At 39.6% G+C, this 22,635-nt stretch overlaps 1 protein-coding gene across 1 annotated transcript; it reads right to left on the bottom strand.

Annotated features, from left to right (window-relative positions):
• Nucleotides 1-1,668: 1,668 nt before the first annotated feature.
• Nucleotides 1,669-18,391, bottom strand: SLC10A2 (solute carrier family 10 member 2; the record flags this gene model as incomplete). The annotated part of the gene is made up of 6 exons (XM_079778799.1): nucleotides 18,012-18,391; nucleotides 10,745-10,863; nucleotides 6,613-6,701; nucleotides 5,379-5,554; nucleotides 3,196-3,353; nucleotides 1,669-1,796 (listed from the first exon to the last, which is right to left on the bottom strand). The coding sequence occupies exons 1-6, from the start codon at nucleotides 18,386-18,388 to the stop codon at nucleotides 1,669-1,671; spliced, it is 1,047 nt and encodes a 348-aa protein (XP_079634925.1). The 5' UTR covers nucleotides 18,389-18,391.
• Between the last annotated feature and the right edge of the window lie 4,244 nt (nucleotides 18,392-22,635).

Below are 22,635 nucleotides of genomic sequence, written 5' to 3'. Positions count from 1 at the left end.
AGGGCTGCGAGGGAACCCCGGGTCCCGGGTGCCAGAGGGAAGCCGGTGCCAGCAGGGGGACGGGGGATGAAGGCCTACTCTTGCACAAATTTTGTGCACCAGGCCTCTAGTGCTTTCATAAAAGTTCCTAGTCCCTTGTAATATATTTGTCTAATGATGGAAAAATATACGGGTCTTATTCAATTGGAAATGTGCATCTTGTATAAAAAGGTAGAAACGTTACAACATTACCAAGCAGAATCCCTCCCCCTCTACTGAGAGGCAAATTGAGTTAATATTCATGTTCCTCTAATACTGAGGTGCACCAGCAGATCTGAACTCACAGTATCTAAATGCAAAAGGCCCTTTGGATCCAAAACATTTGAAAGGGAGTCAATGAGGCAGGAAAAAAATGTCCAAATGGAAAATGGAACTGAGTTAAGAATGTGCCTGCATCTTGCTGCAGAATGAGGGAAATTAAATTAGACACTATAATTGAGAACCCAACATTCAGCCAGTGGTTTCCCCCTTGACATAATAGCCTGCTGCCCTTGAGCAAATCCTCCTTGCTTCCTCTTGTTACACCACTCACAGCATTCAGGGAGCTCACTGGTCACTGCCCTTCCTACTTCTGGGCCCTGGGCATATCCTCTTTTTCTCTCAAATACTGTTTAATACTCACTTCCCCCATGGCTCACCGACTTCATTATTCTTATTGCTATTTACTTCTGCACATATACTTGACTCTAGTTATGCATTCAAATGGGTTTCTGTTATTTGTGCTTTTCCATATATTAGCCATTATCTCCCACTGAATTGAATTCACCCACTGGAGTGGTGATGTTTCTTCCAATATTTCTACTGTCTTTGTGCATCTGGCCACCTCCCTGCTCCCTGATGACTACTGTGGAGCTTCGTAAGAATCAAATAGCTGTCATATTAGCCAATATGGACCTGCCTCATGCAGGCAAACCTTGAGGAGGTCCCTTTCCAGGGCTTACGGAAGACTTCGCTAACTAAATTCAAGCCATTTTTAAGGAAAAAGTCTAGTGGGTGTACAATATCGCTGATGAGTATGGTCATAATTCTAATTTGGTTACTGAATTCTATTTAGTAACTCATTTCTCTTATTTTTGATTTTGGATTGTCACTTAGGAAAGTGACAATCTCTTTATTTTTAAATACAGGAAGTGAGATATTTGCCCATGTTACAATACAAAGTTATAAAAATAGGTTGCAACATTTTCAAAATAATAATATGTCAGTGGAAGATGTTCATTTCAATGTTTTTACAATCATAAATACTGGAGAAAATCTTAATCACCATAGTAATAATTCGGTGGATCTGTTATAACATACAAAAAGTCAGGTGCTCATCTCTGAGTTATGAGATTTTGGGTAAGAATTCAGTTCAGGAGTTATGAGGTTCTTGGTGTTATCAGGTTTAGCCAAGGTTTGAAGGTATTGTTTTTGGCATATTTCAAAGACACAAAATATTTATTTACATATAAATATTTGTCACATTAAAGATTTGGACCACCAGTCACTTGGTACCCAAACCAATAAATATATAGATTCAGTTGAAATTAAAATTTTCACTTTTTTTTCTTGCCAAATATCCCAGCAAAAGAAATATTTTAAAATATTATTATAGTTCTTTAGAATTCTTCTTTTTTGTCCATATGGTGTCTACTTTTCATGTGCTTGAAATCCTTCATTCACCTTATAGAGCGATGACTCGGAGACTGTTTCATCACTTTTGCTCTCGGAAAATTCCTGACGGTTTTTCCCATAACATTTCTTATAGGTCAAATAAACTAGAAAAAACACATGGGAGGTTAAGCAAATTTTATAATAATTAGCTACAAACTTACTTTGGACAGTGATTATAAGCTATGACTAAAAAAGCAGTTTTCACATTCTGTAGGCTGGAGGCGACTTAGAGAGCAAGCACCATTCTAGTTCCATGAATGCTCATAGGAGGAGGAAGGACTGCACTTCAGGCAGACCTAGCATACAACTGTACAGGGTACTTGCTCTCATGACTTACACAGGTGGTGCTCACCACCAACAATAGCAGAAAACATTTATTCCATACCTACCATCTCCCAGTTAATGTGCAAGTCCTCAATAATTACGTGACATGCAAAGGGGTAATGTCCAGGACCGTGATCTCATGGTCTGTGTGGGACATGAGCTGGAATAACAGTCCATCTCTCCCAGCCTTCATCCATTCCTTCCCATGGGAGGGGGGTAGCTGATTGGTGATCAGCCTTCCTCTCTTTCATGGAGCTGCTAGTCTCTGGTGACAGCCATTTCTCAGCATATTTTTGAGATCTGTTTCACCTGGACAGACTACCTTGCAAGAGGACACCTGCAGTTTATGTGTGTTATGGGCACATGTGTGAGGCAGTGGAAAGGGCCAGTATCACCATTTGATCACAGTTTCGAGCTATATTTTCTAATCGTTTTATCTGTAATAAAAGTGCTATTTTGTTATCTAAATATCTGATTTTTTTCTACATCTTAACTGGTTCCAAAGTCCGCAGGGGAAGAGAAGGTTTTATTTACTTTCAAATTCCAGTACCTCATACTTATAATTGGTATAACAATATTGTCTACCTGATAGGGCAGTTGTGAACATTAAATGGGATAAAAGTGCCTCCCATGGCCCTAGGAGAATAGTAAGTGCTCAGTAAATATTAACTACCGTTATGATACACAGTTGAGAGAGACTGTCCGGCTTCAAAGATCTTACTATGTCAAGATCAATATCTCCTTAGGTTGGTCCCAAACTTTTCTGATAAATATCCTATATTTACAAAGCATATAAAGACATGCTTCCAGTTCAGGGTTCCTGGAAGCATGTAGAAAGAGACACAATAAAATTGTTCTAACAGGTTGACATGCCTCCCTAGCTACTGAGGAAAAGAAAGTCAATGGAGAGCATCGATCTCCATTACTTTACACTTCAAAATAATCCTTACCAGAACCTTTGGGTAAAATTACAATAATTTCATCAGCAATTGGGAGGTCCTGATAATATTATGACTGGCTTTTCCCACCCATTCTTTTTTTCACTGCCAGAAAAGAAGGTGTTTAATTTAATTTATATAGTTCATTGCCAGAAAAAGGTTATTTTTAAAAATGCCATATAGTACCTCCAGGATTTCTCAAAGAACATCCGAATGAAATGTGATTAGCATTATTGCTTACCTCCCAAGAATATTGCTGCGAAGACGAGCTGGAAGATGCTGTAGATGAGTGGGAAGGTAAACACCTGATTGAGCTCCTCAAAGGTGAAGGAGAGCTGGACCACAGTAGAACACAGCTGAGTGTTCTGCATTCCTGTTTCCAAAGCAACTGTGCGGCACCTGAAAGAGCGTTAAGAGAATATGTGTTTCTATTCTTCTGTTTTGCTTTGCTTTGTTGTCATATTACATTACAAGCAAATGTAATGAGAATAAGTACATATATATGTATATATGTCTGCTTTTAATATATACATTTATTTGATATAATTTTACTTATATTGAATAAGTATATTACATACACCAGTATATTTTATAAATAAATATTCCCTGTGTGTGTATACACACACACACACACACACACACACACACACACACACACACACACTTAAATGTTGCCCTAGTCATCTTTTATGATTGTTAAGAATACTAAATAACTTACTTTGCTCCCTGAGCAGGGATGTATACCTATATCTATATATCATCTATATCTGTATGTATATGTATACACAGAGGATATTAATATTTAATATGTATCATATATTTAAATTATAGGTAATATTATATTTCACATATAATATAATATATATTAATAAGTAATATATAGTTATGTAATAGAAATAAAGTATATATTGAATAAATATATTACATTAAAGGCAGGCATATATAAATAACACATATATATATTCCATAAATGGCAAAGAGGGATTATTTCCCTCTAATCTAGATGTGCCACAAGAATTTTTAAACTATACAATACCTGATTACTTAGGGGCACTGACCTATTTTCCCTTAGATTGTCAAATAAAAGAATGACAACAGCCGACACAACAATAGCAGTCTGGTGCGAAATAATCAAAATTATATCTATTTTTTTGTCTGATTGGCAAAAAAAATTTTTTTTTGGTGTGCTGCAGAACTTTAGTAATTAGTTTATGTGTGCCATGAGATGAAAAAGGTTGAAAATCGCTGCTCTATTCCATTATGTGCATGGCAACAGTGCAGAGCACAGGGCAGGGGCTGAGGAAACAGTCAAGATAGAGTATTTCTTATCATTGTTTTATTGTTAAATTTGTTTTGTTTTTAATCATTTAATTTTGACTAAAAAAAAAATCCTCAAGGCAGCTGTTCCAACTGCATTCTACAGATGCAAAAAGTCAGAGAAAGGATAAGTGCCTGGTCCGAGGTCCCATAGTTGGTAAGTGGTTGGTTGAAGTGAAACCTGGGTCTAGTGGACTCATGTCCCACTCTTTCCCCTGTTCAAGGCTGCTCATGTATTTCCCAACCTCGCATATGTATCAGCATTTCCTATGCACAATTATTCAGAAGGGCTACTGGAGAGGAAATGTTTTTTCTCAGTATCAAACCCCTAAATGTGAAACCCCATTCTAACAGTCAGCCCTTTGGACGATGAGTTCATACTGTTGCTGGCTGAAGAAACCCTCATATATTATAAGGCTAACCTCAGTGCTTTTGTTGAAGTTACTTTGCTTGGAGAATAAGGATGGAAGACAATGGAAGAGCTCAACCTGCATGGACCAGGGCATGGCCCAGAAGAATTTCAGCGGAAGAGAGGCAGTCAGTATTTCCTTTTTGGGAGACTTGAATAATTTAGGAATGAATGAATCAATTTAATATGACAAATTTAGAAATAGGGTAAATGTTATTCCAAGTGAAAAATTTCGAATTTGTCATCAATATTTACAGCTGTTACAGGTTGAATTGTATTCTCTCAAATGTGACCTTATTTGGAAATTAGGTCATTGTAGATATAATTAGTTAAGATAAGGTGATTAAGGTGTACCCTAACCCAATGTGACTGACTGGTGTCCTTATGAAAGGGGGGAATTTGGACACAGAAACATGCATTGAAAGAAGACCATGTGATGAGAAATGGGAGAGGATGGCAATCCACAAGCCAAGAGGAAAATGTCTGGGATTGATCCCCCCTCACATCCCTCAGGAGGAACCAAGGCTGCTACACATTTTTAAATATTTTTTATTTCTAACCTCCAGACTGTAAGACAATACATTGCTGTTGTTTAAGCGAGACTACTTGGGGTACTTTGTTATAGCCACACTAGCAAACTAATACAACAGCTATTACAGAAAAAAAATAATCCCAGTTAGCTTTACCAAATACCATACCTGTGCCAGGGCTGACCAGCTATCCTAGCCAGAAGAAACCCTAGTGAGTAACCAGCCACAGGAAATATTGTTCCTACGATCCACAGTTTGGGAGCGATGATCCAGGCAGATTGGTACAGTATTCCTCCCACCACAGCTATGAGCACGATAAGGACTGCACCTGTGATGGATCCAATCTGGAAGAAAGACACAAGCAGACCCATCAACTGTGATGATGGTTACCTCTCAGTGTCTCCTCACTGGATGGCCATGGTCGGACCACAGGAATGTCGGTGCTTGCCCCACATTTTAATTTTTGGAAAATAATTTTTGGAAAATATAGCGTCCATGCTTGGTTAGCTTAAAGAAGATGTACTAGCTTGCAAATTATCCCTGTCAGAGATAAGGAAAACCCACTCAATAAAAACTAGAAGACTTGGCTTCTAGATTCCACTCCTCCTGCTCGCCTTGTTTTGATAAGTCATGAAACCTCTCTGTGTTTTAGTTTCTTTATCTGTAATTGATGATAAAACCTTGCCCTGATTACCTTTTATTATTGTTATAATAATAAGAAAATGGATATAAAACTCTATAAAAGTTAAAGGCATATGCAACAAAAGCCACTGTTGTTATTGTTTTCTCCCTTTCACATGGAAAAAAAATGGATTTTAGAACTTTTTTTGACCAGAGAAACAAAGAACACCTACTAACTTATTTTATCTTCTGATCAGTGGAACATGGCTTTGTCTATATCTATGTTTATATATCTATGTCATCAATGTCTATATCTGTAGCATCTTTATCGTATCCATATCATCTAGCTAGAATATAGTTGGTGAAGGGAAATGAATGGTTACAAATTAGTATCACTTACTCATTACCAGGCACAAAACTACCATATGGATACAGAGATAAGAAAGATATGATCTATATTTTAAGGCTATGGTATAGATATATTTTATAAAACAAACCCACATAAGAGAGATAAGAGCAAAGTACTGTGGGAGTACAGAGTATAGTAAAACCAAGAGGTGATGTTTGAGTTGATTATTCCAAAGGGTGAATAAAAATTTGCCCTGTGGATAGAGTGGGGAAGGACATTCTAGAAGAGTGGACTGCATGGCTAATAACATTAATGCTCATCCCTCTAGGATTAGGCTTCTACTATAATGAGAAAACCATTGTAAAGCTGGAAAGACCTATCATTTCAACCGTGGAACATTTGACTGTGCAACCTATAGCATGGGCCATTTACCTTAAGTATGATCTTGGCTTTCTGGGGCCATTTGTGATTAACAAACATTCCAATGGAAACAGGAACAACAAGAGCCACCAAAGACGTACCTGAAAATGACAGAAGAGCAATTTGATCAACAGGATACAGCACAAGGAAAGTGGAAAAGAAGAGAGTAAGCGGCCTGTACCAGGTCTGGGTAATATATCAATCTCCTTCTTGAGAACACAAAACAGAAAAAACAAACACACTCTCCTTCCTTATTCACTTCAGTACTTAATTTAATGTTACTGAAAATAATTGATAATATTGATATAAATCCTTTTATTAAATCGTAAGTTAATTTTTTAGCGTTCCTTATACTTCCAATCACTATATTTTGGTTTCAATTGGTCAGAATCTTGCCTTATTTGATGTTTGGATCCTTATATTCTGGGAAAATACATTTTCAGTGTGTGTGTGTGTGTGTGTGTGTGTGTGTGTGTGTGTGAGTGTGTTTTCTCAGAGAGACATAGATCATATTTTACATCCGTCTGTTACTTCATGGTAGTAGAAATAAAAGGAAAAGCTCAAACTTCTCCAGGCCTTCAGTGGGCTAATGACTTCTGGTTAAGACTGACTTTGGTTATTCAAATCTATAGACGAGAGGTGAGAGAATAGATTGAAAAGCATGCTTTAACTTTTCTGTGAGATAATATATTTGGTCACCTCTCAAACAATTATAATTCTTTGCAGGAACGTGCTTACCTAGCTAAATAAAAGAGTCATACTTCATATTCACTGTGTTAAGTCCACTGCTGTTCTCGTGACATGTGGTTTGTTGCTCCATATTATTTGACACTCATTTGTTCAATAGCTGCTTTTATATAATATAGCATCAATAACTTCTAACTTTTCATGGGCTGTTTCTTTTTAAAACATCCTTTTAAATCAGTAAGAGAAAGTGGAATTGAATAATGAAATTCTGAAAGTAGATGTTGCTTAGTATTAAAGTAGATTGAACTAGGATTGAAAACCAAATTATAGATTCCAGGTCTGTAAATATGACTTTAAAATGAATATAATAATGATAAAATCATAATTTTGTAGCCTTTTGGTGGCTAAACGTACCAAGAGCAGGATGAAAAAATGATGGAACAATAAGTACGTAAGAGGTCATTTATAGTTATACTGGTAAGAGCCCTCAGAAAAATCCCCATCGGGGATCCTTACATCCTGCTACTTTTGGAGAAGCCTTTCTCTCTTGTCTTGGGTCTCCAGACTATTCCCTATATTGTGTGAAGTTTGTAGGCCTTGAATTAAAACATCTCAATATGTATTCTTTGTACTGTGGTAGCTTAAAACTAGGTGCAAATACTGTGCTCAGAATATGTGTGGTTAGGTCTTGGTAATGTATTTCACGTGTCAGATCTGTGAAAAGGCAGACCGCTCCTGTATTTGAGCCCTCTTTATCTCTCTGGGACCACCTGCCGAAATCCAAGACAGATTTCCTCTCCTAACCATATGAAGCCAGGATAAAATTTTGCAGGATTTGAAGTTGACTGGAAAAGGCACTCTTAGCCTTTCACACTCAGAGTGTGTGGCTCCTACCTGAAGAGGTGGATTGTTCCAACTCTTGACTCCTCAGTGTACTAGAGGTCCTTCTATTTTCTTCTCCCAGACTCTGTTTATTTTCCTTATTCCTCATGTACTTGTGCTTTCTGTCAAATGTCTGTCTATTCATTGGCTTACAGTTACCCTCTTTGAACCATAACTTGGTCTTTAATCAGTTTACACAGCAGATACAGGAGGAAAGAGAGGTAGAAAGAAAAAAGAATAAAAGAGAATGGTAGATGGAGTCATGTGGTGCAACTTGGACCCAAATAGTCCCAGAGGCGAACCTTATTTGCAAATTGTGGGAACTGTGCAAATCAATAAGCCCTCTGAGCCTTGGTTTCTCTGTTTGTGAAATGGGTAAAATTTTGTCTATCTCACAGTGTGTTGTGAGAATTGGGTGGTGAAATAGATGTACAGTTCACAGTACTGGATACTCTCAAATATAGGGTAGAGAAGAGTAGAACAACAACTTTTACTGCAGTGTGTTTTCAGTGGAATCAGCTGTACGAGCTGCCTCCTCCTCCACCCAGATGTCATCATCTGGAGGGGCTCAGCGGGTGTTTATTGAATTCCTCAAAGCATGGTGAGCACTGTGAGGGAGCACTGCGAGAAACCTGTGGGAAACAGTCTTGCCCACAGAGCAGAGTGGAGAGCAGACCAGGGGGCTATTTCCAGCTCCCTGGTCATCTTGGACAAATGAAACAGTTACCATGAACCTTAACTTCCTCATCTAAAAAGTAGCCATAACATCTTTTGAAGGAATTAGGTTGTTTGTTTTCTACATTAAAGAATTAGAAAAACCAATAGTAAGAAGGTTAGGTTAAAAATAGGCTTAGCAGAATGGAGAGTAGGCAGAGTTAGTATCTTTGCTTTTTAAACTCTCATTTAAAATTTTTTCTCTTTTCTATATTCTTCCCTTTTTTGCATTTTACTTCTTCTTTGATGAAGTAAATTACTACTTATACTTTCTCACTTTCTCTTCCTTTCAAAATGTACTCCCATTAAAGGATGTGACATACATCATTCACACCATAGTTAGAATTACTCATATTGCTATAGGGCATTTTCCAGGAAATGCATACTAAGAAAATATTTTAAAGCTTATTTTTTTCTTAAATAATGAGTTATAGAATTAAAGCTCTTCATTCCACAGACGGATCCTTTGAGGGGCCTACAATGTATACCACTCAAGCAAACTGCATTCTTTAATTTTAAGGAAGGTGTCCTCCACGGGAGTAGGCTGAGAGCTCAGCAGCATGTGCATTGACAGGTGGTTATAGAGGATCACTCTAAAACCTGTTTGCAACAGGATATTATGTCTGATATGGAGGAATTCCCAAGGGGTCAGTAGAAGGACCTTATAGGGAAATCCCATACTGAACATGGTGTGTCAAGGAGGACTACTTACTAAAATTAAAAAAAAAATTTTTCTAAAGGCCATAGTAAAAGTGGAGAGAGAGAAGAGACTGTCTGAAAATATTGTAATACATATTGTCCCCAATTAATATTTCCAAAATTTATTCCACATCACTTGTGTAGACCCCAAATCATGTGTTATCACAGAAAACAATCTTCCTTAGAAATGGAAGGGATTTTAGGTGCCATCCAGTCCAGCTTCCCGTGCCAACAGGAACCCTTTTTACAAACATCCTGGTGTGTCACTCTTTAGCCTTTGCTTACATGCTCCCTTCGATGGGCCACCTATGTACCTCTTTGGGGTAGCCCATCAGGGAGACATTTGTCTCCAAGGTCAGCTGAAAGTAGACTAGCATGTACTGTACCTGGTGACTGACACCAATGTACTCCTTCCCCTACATCTCATCTTTTATGATGACAGTTCTACGGGAAATGCCTGGTGTTGGTGGACCAGGAACCATCTTGTTCTTGACACCATGTTACATCAACAGCTTAGTTTTCCACCATCATTTATTGTCCCCAAAACAGAAAAAAAGCTCCATTGAGATGAGGGTGAATATCTAGGAGTTGAAATGAGTGGAGACAGAAAATTTAACTTCTTGGGGCATGACACACAGACTGTGCCAGTAAGTCAACTTTTGAATCAACATGTGGCTCACAGTTAAGTGTTATAAATAATATGTTTTATCAGATAGTTTTCTATTGCCACACTGTCATTACTTACTAGGTGCCTTATTTTTAAATCATCGGTGGAATGATTTTTGTATTTCTTCAATCTAAGTGTCTGGAAGCAAATGCTTGTCATGAGCTAATTGCATTGTGGGTTAAGGAAAGTATAGCAACTTGGCCTCCTCAGGCCCACACAGCTGTGCCAGGGGACCCTTTAAGTTGGCTCCTCTCCCTGTGATTTCAATGGAGGAACAAGCCAGTTTCTCCCATGGTGTCATGGCTTGGAATTTAGATTCTGCCAACTCTAATTCAAAATCAGGGGTGGCTTGCAATGAAATCCTAACTGGGCACAAACTGTTGCTGGTGTCAGAGGCAAACACCAGCTGGATCTGAGCCTGGCCTGAGAACCCAGCCGGGGGTAAGCAGAGAGCAGGTGAATAATATTCAGAAATCTTGCAGAGCAATGACTTACCTATGTTATCATAGGGAATTATGATCGTTCCCGAGTCGACCCACATTTTGGTATAGATTAAGAGGCACAGCGGCATCATTCCCAGGGCCAGCAGCGTGGAGCATGTGGTCATGCTGACGCTGAAAGGAAACGGGCAGGTTGATATGTCCACCTGAGTTTTCCAGGGGAGAGGTTGTTTCATTTTCCAATTCATGCTTAGATAGTCCTACAAAAGACTGTCTCAACCCATTCACCAACCAATCTGATGGACAGAAATACACAAGTGCCCCAGCAATTGCAGGGTTCAGCCTCGGGCAAAGCGGTGAGATCCGTATTTGGTGTCTTCCTCCTTTGTCTTGTGCCACCCCTCCCTCCCTGTTGGTTCTCAAGAACCATAGAAGATAGTTAATGGCCATTTAAACTCATTATTAAACAAGATCCAAGGTGCTAGGCCATGCCACCCTTGAGCCTCCAATCAGAGAACAGCAAACACACTTTTATATGGAAGAGATATTAGGGGCTCTATGTCTGTCTGTGTTGGGATGAGATGGGGCTCCCTGGGCCCTTGGGGGAGAATGCATGTCCAAGAGTGGAAGCCTCAGTGTAGTTCCTTAAAGAGAAAAATTATTGCTCCAAATGCTCAAATCTTGAGAAAAGAGAGAAGCTGACCCCCTAAAAAAAAGCAAAGCAAACATACAAGCAGACAGAGGAGGCCTGGATTCTATTTCTGCTAAGAAATTACCAAATGTATATTGAGAAGAACAAGCACCTGGTACATCCCTCCTGACAGCATGTGTTTGAGTGAGTGGAACTGGCTAAGTGAGCGGATTTTGACTTTTGACCTGGAAGGATTAATATGGAATGATGTAATTTTCAGCACTGTGACAGTGAGTGGAAAAGAGACTTTTGGGTAATGGGTCTTCCTGCTCCCATTAAAGTGCCCTTGTATACATGGGCACATTTTTTTTGCTTAGGGAACAGAGCCTTAAATAGCTGGGCCAGACACTAAAGCCAGACACTGCCTGGGTTAGAAGCAGGCATGGCCCTTACTACGTGACTTTGGGTAATTTACTTCTCTTTGCCCATTTTCTTTTTGTAAAATGAAAATCCCAATCACTGCCACCTCACAGACTATGAGAACTGACTTAGCCAGTGAATCCAATAGTTAGAATAATGCAAGGTGCTCATTAAAAGCTAGGCGATGTTATTCTATATCTAGTCATAGTGTGTGCTATATTGTAGCATAATTCCAAGTAGGAAAATCAGAGAAATTTTTCTGAAAGGCTCTTTCTACAATAGTTGTAGCATTGAGGCTATCAGAACAATAATTTCTTAAAAATATGTATGTGTACTTGGAGGAAGATGCTAAATTATTTGCACCACCTGCCTCCCCCCTCCAAAAGAACAACAGATACAAACCACTCTACACAATGCTAAGGAAAACCGCTGAAGAAGAGGAATTTCCTTTCAATGCATCTAACTTAGAACAGTTTTGGCAAAATAAAGGGTGGGGGCAATATTTACTAGGGGGCTTAACTTCCCTAATAATCATTTTTTAAAATATAAAAGACCAGGGAATACCTCACTTAAACTTTGTTTTAAAGAATGTAGGAAAATCCCAATAAACCCATATGCGTATATGCATAACACATAGACACAGACAATAGGGTGGTGAAGACTTGGGGGGGGGGAGGTTAGGAGGGAGAAAAAGAGGGGGGGAAGGGGAACATATGTAATACGTTCAACAGTAAAGCTTTATTTAAAAAATAATTTAGGCAAAAATACTTGTCTTAGTAGAGCTAAAATAGTGCAACAATAATCAATACTAGAGTATATGTAAACTATTTCTAAGAAGTTCAATTGATTATCGTGACAAGTTAATTTAGATACAAAATATGATGCAAAGGCAGTGTCCTACAGCACAATAACTGAATTTGTTATAAATTGTACTTTGTCCTGCTTAGAATTAAAGTTCTGGGGTTTGTTATTTTCCCCTCTCTCCCAACCTGCCTCACTTTTTATGCCATTCTCTTTTTATCTTCTATTTTTAAGAATCAGTTAGAATGGATTTAAGACTATCCCATAAGTAACTTTGATTCCAGTGTATCTGTGTGCTTTCTCTCGTGGAGAGGATGGAAATGTGGGGTTGGAGCCAGGTAGTACTCACTACCTGGACCATAGTGAAGAGAAGCCTGAGAAGTTTTTGTTTTAAACTGAGAATGACTTTTAGAAGGAAGTTTGCTTCTCTCCTTGTTTTTCTTTTAAATTTCCTTGTAAAAGCTTTAGTTCTAAGTTTTGCTAAGACAACTTATGCAGTTGTATCATGGTTGTGAGTTTGGCGAGAGCAGTTTCTTAAAAGCCACAGGAGGGTAGGACAGGAGCTGGAAAAGGACATGGTTTAACTTTCATGGGACATCTTGGCAGTGAGGTATGGGAGGAGACGAGAGAAAAGGTAGCTGCAAGTCGATACCATTTGAATTCATATGAGGACACCACCAAACCACTGGAAATGAGGTGAAAATTCACAGATAAGTACTTTTAAGAAGCAATGTAGGGGAATTCATTAGTAAAAGAAAAATATCATTTCACAGGAAAAAATGTGAGGTCCTAGAAAGATCATAGTTGTCAACAATAGAAATACTACCATGAACTTATATTGGAATGAGAGAAAATGTAAGAAAAAAACACAAATCTCTTGTCTTTAATTCGTGGCTTTAGCTCTATTCACCACCAGGGAGAATTTTTATTATTATTTTTTGCAAATAAGAGCAATAAATGAGAATTCAGTGAATGTTGAAGAATTTGGTGAAGTCAGTGATTAGAATGCAAAATATTTTAATCATATTAAAAGTAAAACACCAAGTTTTAAAGATCAAAGGGGGTGTGTATAGGCGGTGCTAGAAGGTGGAGATGTGGTAAGTTATAGAAATAATGTCGAGCAAAGAATAAGAGTCTGGACAGGGATAAGTGGACAGGTCTGGATTCAAATTCTGACTCTGACATACACTGACTCGGTTACCTTGGTCAAGGGTATGAGTCTTAATTTTATCATTTATCACATGCAGAAGATAGTAGTACTGACCTCAGAGGAATATTTTGAGGATTAAATACACCAATGTATGTAGAGTACTTATACTGTATGTGCCTAACAAATATTAGCTAGTAAAATAGAAATAGATGCTCCATGAGAGGAACAAAGCTTGGTTACTTTGAGGAAAAACAAAGGAAAAAAGAAACAGTGTTGGGTTAGTTCTTAGAGAGGAGCTGGACATTTATGTGGTTGAAATGGGAGGGATTGCTTTAAATTTATGATAAACTGAAGGGACAGAGATCTTGAACAACTACAATAGCAGGAAGATGAACAATGGAACAATATTTGGCCACAAAACAAAGGATGTGGTAGGAAAATCTAGAAACTATTAAATCTAGGAAATAATAAAAGGGAGTGTATAAAGTACATGGCAGCTGAAAATTGGGGGAAACTGAAGAAAGGATATGAAAGGAGAGTGAGAAGGGAAAGTCCTTGCATGATGGGGTGAGGCCATTGCTAAGAAAGGAGAGATTTGAAAGTGGGGACTCTCTGGGGATAGAGCAGACACAGAAGGTGGTATGTCTCTGTGGCCCTTGAACTGTGGGCCTGACTCTCAGCAGATACACCTGAAGTGTCACCTTTATTTCTCCCTGAAACTATTTGTGCATAATAACCCACTGGAGAGGTAGAACAGGTGAAAATACCTGTACACTGATCAGATTCCCACAGCTTTCAAGGCTGGAGGAGTCAGAGAAGGAGCTGTAATATCACTTGCTATATTTCAATGAGCAAGGATATAATGAGCAAAGTCTGTTATTTTTGTTATTGTGTGTGTGTGTGTGTGTGTGTGTGTGTGTGTGTATTTTGTGGTTGTTGTGTGTGGTTTTTCTTTTCTTATTTTTGTCACTAGAGATTTCAAAATACAATGGTCCCCCAGGTTTGGAAGAGATGACATGGTGTGGGAAAGATGATCTGGTTTCTCCTCCCAGCAACCACATCCAGGAAAGGGAAAGCCAGGTGGAGGTGTTTTGCTGGACTGTGTGGTATCTGTCCAACCAGTGCAGAAACCTGTTGGTATAAACACTCATATAGCTGACATTGCTAGAGTTCAGGTGGAAATGGAGATGGTCAAGTTCCAAGAGAACAGAATTAGAAATATAAATGGTAGATAGGATTGTATCTAAATGAATTATCAGAAGACTTCAGTGATCACTTCAGAAGAATGAAAAGTGCTAGAAAACTGTTTCCCAATACCTGACTATCACTCTCTTAATCGGCTTTAAAGAAACATTTGAACAGTGTTCCAGTAACATATGCAATGTACACTGAGTGGCCAGATTATTATGATCTCTGAACGCATAATAATCTGGCCACTCAGTATATATATATTAGAGGCCCAGTGCATGAATTCATGCATGGGTGGGGTCTGGCCAGCCTGGCCAGGGGGAGGGGACATGGGTGGTTGGCCGGCCTGCCTGCTGGTCGAACTCCTGGTGGAGGGGACAATTTGCATATTAGCCTTTTATTATATAGGATATACACTGAGTGGTCAGATTATTATGCGTTCAGAGATCATAATAATCTGGCCATTCAGTGTATAATGTCATCATCGTACATAGCAACATACCTCCTTGTAATGATAATGGGTCATAGTGAGAAACATTTTTGCTCTGCTAAAATGCATATCTTGAGGGTGATTGTGTTTGTCCCTAAAATAAGCAATACAGAGAGGCTGCTGTGCATAGTGAGGCATGCTGGTTTTTTCTCTGGAGGTCAAACTTTCCAGGCCACTTGCTGCTGTGGGACTCAGGCCTGCCTGTCTAGGCTTCCCACCCTACTTCTTGTTTCTCATCTTCTAGGCTTGGAAATGCACGCTGGAGTGTTAGAATTAGGAGAGGAAGTAGGAAATGTTTATGAGATTAAGTGGGATTTATTTTGGGTGTGCAAAGTTTTTTTACTGGGTCTTGTTTGTGTTCTAGATGGGTGAAATTGCTAGAGAGGTTGCTATGGGCCTGGAGAAGTGTTGGTATTATTTTGAAGACGGGGAGAGGGGATCTGTGGAGTGCACACTTTCTAGAATGAAAATGAAAATTTTCAGTGCCATCCCTCCCACTTTAAAGATTATTCTAACTTGCTGAAGGATAAGGTTTCAAATTCTGCTCTTGGTATTACATTAATACCTTATTTCTTTTTTTTTCTTTTTTTAAAAAATATATTTTATTGATTTTTTACAGAGAGGAAGGGAGAGGGATAGAGAGCTAGAAACATCGATGAGAGAGAAATATCGATCAGCTGCCTCCTGCACACCCCCCCACAGGGGATGTGCCCGCAACCAAGGTACATGCCCTTGACTGGAATCGAACCCGGGACCCTTCAGTCCGCAGGCCGACGCTCTATCCACTGAGCCAAACCGGTTTCGGCAAATACCTTATTTCTTAACAGTATTGTTTCTCATAGGAATTGTTATGCAGTGTAGACTAGATTATAAATCATCTCCTGTATCAAGAGAAATAAGATATCCTTAAATCACAGAAAAGTAACTTGGAGATTTTAGTTTAGGGTCTTACAGTTTTAGCCAGTAGAAGAGACTACCTATCTTACAAAATGATCACCTATGTGATATTATGTTGAGGTACAAGACTCTTCTATTTTGTTAAAAAGTTATAAATATACTGACCCTTGAACAACTGCTAGTTTTAGGGGCACTGAAACAGCAGAAAATCCACCAATAGCTTTTGACTCCCAAAAAACTTAACTTCCAATAGCCGTAAGCTAACTACACTGTTGACCCGAAGCCTCACTGATAGCAAAATCAGTCAATTAACACATATTTTGTCTGTTATATGTATAATACTGTTTTCTTACAATAAAGTAAGCTAAAGGAAAATGTTATTAAGAAAATCATAAAGAAGAGAAAAGACATTTACAGTATTTACTAAAAAGAATCCACGTGCAAATGGGTCTGCACAGTTCAAACCCCTGTTCTTCAAGGGTCAGCAAGTATTATGTCAAAGCTGTTTAGTGGATGTCAAAGCCCATATTCAATTTAGTTCACTCCCATCAACTGCCTTTTTGAAATCTCACCTATTTGCCTATGTCCAGGTCAGATCAAATTGAAGTCTAAAAAACCTTATTGCTATATGGTGGAACAGCACTTGCCATCCTTTGTTCTTTACAGGACTTTCTTTAACAAAATTCTATTGCAGGGAAGAAACAGCATTTCCTTATGTGAAGAATATGTATTGTGAAGGTATATAATTTGGCATACAATGGTTTTTATAAAGCTCATGGCAAAATTAGCACTGGCTGAGATGTGATGGCTGTTCCCAGTTGCTCACTAGACACTGGATCAACCTGGATTGTTTTACATTTTGCATTTCTACACTTTGAGCTTCTCTCTTCTGAGTATGGTATGTGGTGATTACCAGAGCTGATTGCTAGTGTACAGTGTTTAATAAGCACACATTACATTAATACCTGGCTGGTTTGCAGAAATGCATATCTTTCACAGGAAATAAGGGATTGTGAGGTAAGGAAAAAGACATTTGCCTATTCGACTTGTAGCATTAAAATTCTGTCTCATCACATTAATGCTTCATCTTATTTCTACTATTTTTTTTTCTAGTGCTAGTTCAGACTAGTGCAGGATGAATTGGGAAAACATTGCAATGTAGATTACTCTCTGGGAAGCAGAGAAACCATTTTCTTTTTATTTTATAGTAAGGTAAGCATACTTTTTAAAAAAGAATCTGCTGTAGGCTTTTGAAGCTACCAGTAGAACAAATGTACAAATTATAAGAACTAGCTGTGTTTGGTGGAGTTAACTATTGTCTCATCATAGGTTCTAATGTTTAATGAACAATTTGATTTCATAATCACACATAGAGCTCCTCATCGCCACAAAGAAAGATGGTTTTTGTCTTTTTCCTTCCTGATACTGACAAGGAAAACGCTCTTAGCTGCCACTTGTGGAGCTTGGAAAGATTTCTTTTTTTTAAAAAAAACTTTGAATCTTTCCCAAAGATAAACATCAATTATCCAACGCCTTGTTAACTGAGTTAGATTAAAAGAACAAAACAGAAAATATAACCCATACATTCCAATGCGCAATCTCAGCTGTTCAGGAAGGTGAATACATGCATTTATTCTCTTCTGTTAATTCCCCCAGTTGCGCCTTAATTTAGTGGCAGAACAGATAGATACTCACGCTGCCATAATTCAATGTGATTGCAGCATGTGGAGGTTTAGATAGCTTACCTCAGGTCCATGTCGCCATCGACCCAATAGGCCAAGATATTGGAGGCAGTTCCTCCGGGGCAGCATCCCATGATCAGCACCACTACGGCCTGGATGGGGAGGATGTCAAAGGCCACTGACAGGATGAATCCCACGAGGGGCATGATTCCAAACTGACAGAGAAAGCCAATACATATGCCCCACGGCCGCTTTATGTGCCCCAGGAATTTCTTGATTTCCACATTGCATCCCATGGAGAACATCACCATAGCCAATAGGATGGTCAAGACAGTGCTCAGGACCACACTTAGAATGGCATTGAAATTGCTGGCAGGTACCACACAGGACGAACCGTTGCAAACTGTTGCTGCGGCCAAACATCTCGTTGAATTATTCATCGCTGGGTTTTGGCTCAAATGGTCACAGACATCCACAGAAACACCAATCCTCCGCTCCTCGCTGGGTAAGTAGTGCCTACTGCAAGCACGTCAAACTTTTAAACCCTTTCTAAACGTGTCATTTGGTGTCTCTTTCTAAAGCCACCTCAAAGAGGCAATAAAAAACAATAAACGCCAGTATGTCAGTTTCAAGAGGTAACATTACAACACAGCACATATTATGAATCATAAAAGTCCTGCCAAATTATTGGTCCAGACAGAGAATTATAATTAATCATTTATCAGCATGGTAATGAACCGTGCCATATAAAAAGAGCTGTGTTAATGTTTAATGCTGGGAAGGTTTGTTAAATAATTTCAGTTATGTGACACTCGGATATTGCAGAACATTGGAGGGGTTAAGCTATGGGAAAGCATGTTATCCACTCATCTCCTTTTAGTAAAGGGGGTGGGTGGTGGATCCTGAAAAGCCCAGTACGCTGTGCCAAGTTAAATTGCAAAATAGCGTCAGTATCAGACCTGAACTGAAACTGAGACCTACAACCTCCTCCCCCCAAATAGCTTTCTTACTATATCAATGTCTGCTCCTATTGGTCTGTAGTGTTCAAGGAAGAGTATGTAAGGTCAAGAAACTTATAGGGCCTTGATGCAAACCTATGGGAGAGTAGCATGTGGGAGGATAGAATGTTTTCTGTATTGTCTGGTGGGAGGGCAGCTGACCAGGAGAGCCACCTTCAATTACTCACACACCCAATTATGTATGCATTGCCATAGTAACAAAGTGCTTTAGAGATAGTGACAACACAATTTATTTAGAGGGATGAACCTCAGAGGATTAGGTCAAAGTGACAGGAGCGCTTAGTGCTTGGAGTCGGGAATTGAAATTAGAATTGTTTTTTGAAGAGGGGTGGCAGTTGGAGATTCCAAGGGAAGTTGATTTTTGTAAATGTCAAATAGTCAACCTCATTATGGGCAGAACACTGCACTTGGTGTATAAGGAAGATAAAAAAGAGAGGAGAAGTTTCTGTTTTTAGGCGTTTATGGTATAATCAGTTAGTGAGGATGCAACATAAGAATTTTGATCATGATTCACAATTTACAGGACAAATTCTAATTTATTATTCAATTGAATCATCTTAAATTTAGTAGGATTAGCATCCTCCTTTTACAGATGAGGACTTAAGGGTTGAAGAAATACATTTTTTTTATTCACGATTACCCAGCTGATAACTGGAAATACTGAAACTCAGTTTGGCTTAGTGGAGATTTAGAGAAATACCTTAGAATAGAGTTTCCCAAAACTCAGTGTGCACACAGATCCCCTGGGGGTCTTGTTAAAATGCAGATTCTGATTCTGGAAGTCTGGGGTGGGCCCCAGATGTCTGCATTTCTGACAAGCTCAAAGTTGAGGGTTGATAATGCTAATCTAGGGACCACAGTTTGAGTATCAAGGCTTTAGAATACCGATGTCAGGGTGATGACAACTCTCCAAGCTGGTGGCAATTGAATTTACTGGTCACAAGTGAAAGCAGCATTTACAGAACAACTCAACACAGAAAATTAACCTTCTGCACAACTGGAGTAGACATGAGCTGTAGGCAGTGGAGTGGGCCAGCAGAGGCATGGGTGAGTCAAATATCCCAGCTGCTGGGGGCCTAGGGATGATGTCCCTCTAATGTGGGATTGAGCTGCTGGGAAAACCCTGCACGGTCCGTTCTCTTAGAGACGACAGTGATTGACACTCACTGTTGGTGCAATTTCTGTCCCAGGAGTGCTCTTTCTCAGCTGTCAGACTCAACCGCCTGCCTTATCTTGCGTGGGTGGGCTGCCATTAGCTCTGCCTGGCTGGCTGCCAGTTCCTGTAGGATCTTCCTGTCTCTCCCATCACCCTTTCCACTCCCACAGCTATATGATTAGCTGGGTAATTCCCAGAAGGCCTCCCCTCCCACTTTTGGGTGTGGAATGACCTGGCCCTGTCCTGCTGGCCCCCTCCCAGCATCTCCTGGGACTGACCTCTGGCTCACTTCTTGGCTCAGGTGCCCATGGGCCTGGGGTCAATGAGCCAAAAGCGCCCCCTGCTGCTGCACCTGGGTACCTGTAGGTGCTGGCTTTTTTCCCTAAAGCGTGGAGGAGGCTGAGTGAAGAACTGCAGAATCCAGAGCCTGATACATGTATAGGATTGATCAGCTTTCAAAGCAGCTGTCCCGCTCTAACCTCAAACATTATTGAGAGTCCAAAGCTGGCCCAGGACCTACCCACAAACATGCCAGGTCCGGTTTGCAAAGGGAAATTTGAGTCTTGTAGGTTGGAGGGAGCAATTCAAATTTTTCCCAGGGTGGGCTTCAGGTTCTGGCCATGCCTGGGGTTGCCAGGTGAAATCTGTACTTAGCCTTTTGTCCACAAGGCTGGAAGCAGAGAAGAGAAAGCAGAGTTAAGAACAAAGCTCTTAAATTTCAGAAGACTTGCTAAGGAGATTTGAGGCTCCCAGGGGCAGAATGCTTTGCATATAGACAACTTGCAAATGAGCAGTCTGTTTGACTAGACAAAGTGCTACAGTTCGGCTTAAAAAAATGTGCCAATGCATTTCTAATTTTCACATTGTTTTTACATAAATTTGCACATTAGGCTCCAGAGGCCTTCTATTCAAGTACTGGAGTGATTCACAATTAGCTAGTACCCTTAACTTCAACTGCATGAAAATTCAGGCATCAGACCAGGATAAATGGAAAATATCTGAATATGTTAAAACCATTCTCTTTAATTACAACACAATCAGGGAACAGAGGCACACCTGAGTGGGCAGGAGTTGGCGCTTGATTTCCATTGTCATCTTTCTCAATCTTTTCTGCTCAGTTTCTTCATGCACTGGACTCAGCTACAGGCCATCTTCAAGAACCCAGCAGCAAAGTCCTGCTTCTGGTCTCCTGGGTGGAGACACAGCAGGTTGTGGGTCAACTTGACCTATGGGCTTCCTGTTGGTTTCTTAGTATCACTTTGAAGAATCAAGGGTTTAATAGCTTTTCAAAGTGTTGGCCCTGAAACTCACATGATAAAAGAAGAGCTTTCTATTTCCTATTTTGTTTCATTGGGCATCCTTCCATTTAGTCGGCAGTCATTTGGGATTTGAGTGATTCTGCTGAATAGTTCCCTGTGACTGAAATGATCTCTTTCCTCTTTCCCATTCCTTCCTATGGACTGAATTTTTATGGAAACTGAAAGTACCACAATTAGAGTTATTATTTGACATCTTCACTGACCCTCTTTGAGGCAAAGATACCCGGGGAGAATAGCCCGTGAATGACTAGCTGTTCATTCATCTGAGTGGCATTAAAGGAAGAAGCCAGAAAAGTATTGGGGAGAGAAAAAGTAGTGTTTAAAGAAGGGCTTAAATTTTACTGAATGCAGAAAGCACTGGACTTGGAATCAGAAGATATGAGTACTAGGTCTGCTTCGTTTGAAAATATTTTGCTAACTGTTGAGGCTTTTATGAATGAATATGAAGCCTTAGAAAGTCTGGAGGATAGCACAACCACTTTCAAAAACTATTACAGCTAAACCTATATATGTCCTATATACCAAGTCATTCTAGTCCTAGGTAAAGATCTGAGCAAATTCATAAATTGAGTTTCCAGAAAACACAACCTAGAATGGTCATAGTGTTAACAGCAAACAGCACCAGATGTTAGAACTCGGTCCTTGAGTTTGGCTAAGAAAAAAAAAATTCAGAGTGAAGAAACTCAAATACAAGTGGAAGTTTATTTAGAAAGTCACAGGAGTAGAAGTGAGCTGTGGAAGAAGTGAGCCAACTGGGCTGTTTTGGACTCAGGAGACAAGTTACAGAGGCAATCAAAAAGGGCCTTGGATCTTAGGAGACAGACAGGCCAAGAAAAGGAGCCTGGGGGAAGGAGAGGGAGAAGGGCATGGTGTGCTCCAGAGAGAGCAAGCCTGGAGAAAGAAGTGGGTGGGGAAAAGCAAAGGCATGATCTATAGAGAGAGCTCGCCTGTGTGCGCTGGGCCCTTCGTCTTAAAGGTTTTTATCTGGAGGTGTCAGGGGAGGATCTCAATAGAATATACGTCAGGTTTCCAGGTGGGCCATTTTTAGGGTCCTGGTCTCCACTGATTGTTTGGTGCCAGGCAGGGGATCATTAGTCATCACAGCTGGTCCTGATGTTAGCCATGGTGTTGTCCCACTGGCCTTGCTGTTTTTCTGGGCCTAAAGCTGAAACACAATTGAGGCCTAGATGTTA

This window comes from Cnephaeus nilssonii (genome assembly GCF_951640355.1).
Source record: "Cnephaeus nilssonii genome assembly, chromosome: 8".
Lineage (NCBI taxonomy): Eukaryota > Metazoa > Chordata > Mammalia > Chiroptera > Vespertilionidae > Cnephaeus > Cnephaeus nilssonii.
The sequence above is the reverse complement of the archived record's forward strand: the minus strand, read 5'-3'. Positions and strand labels throughout refer to the sequence as shown.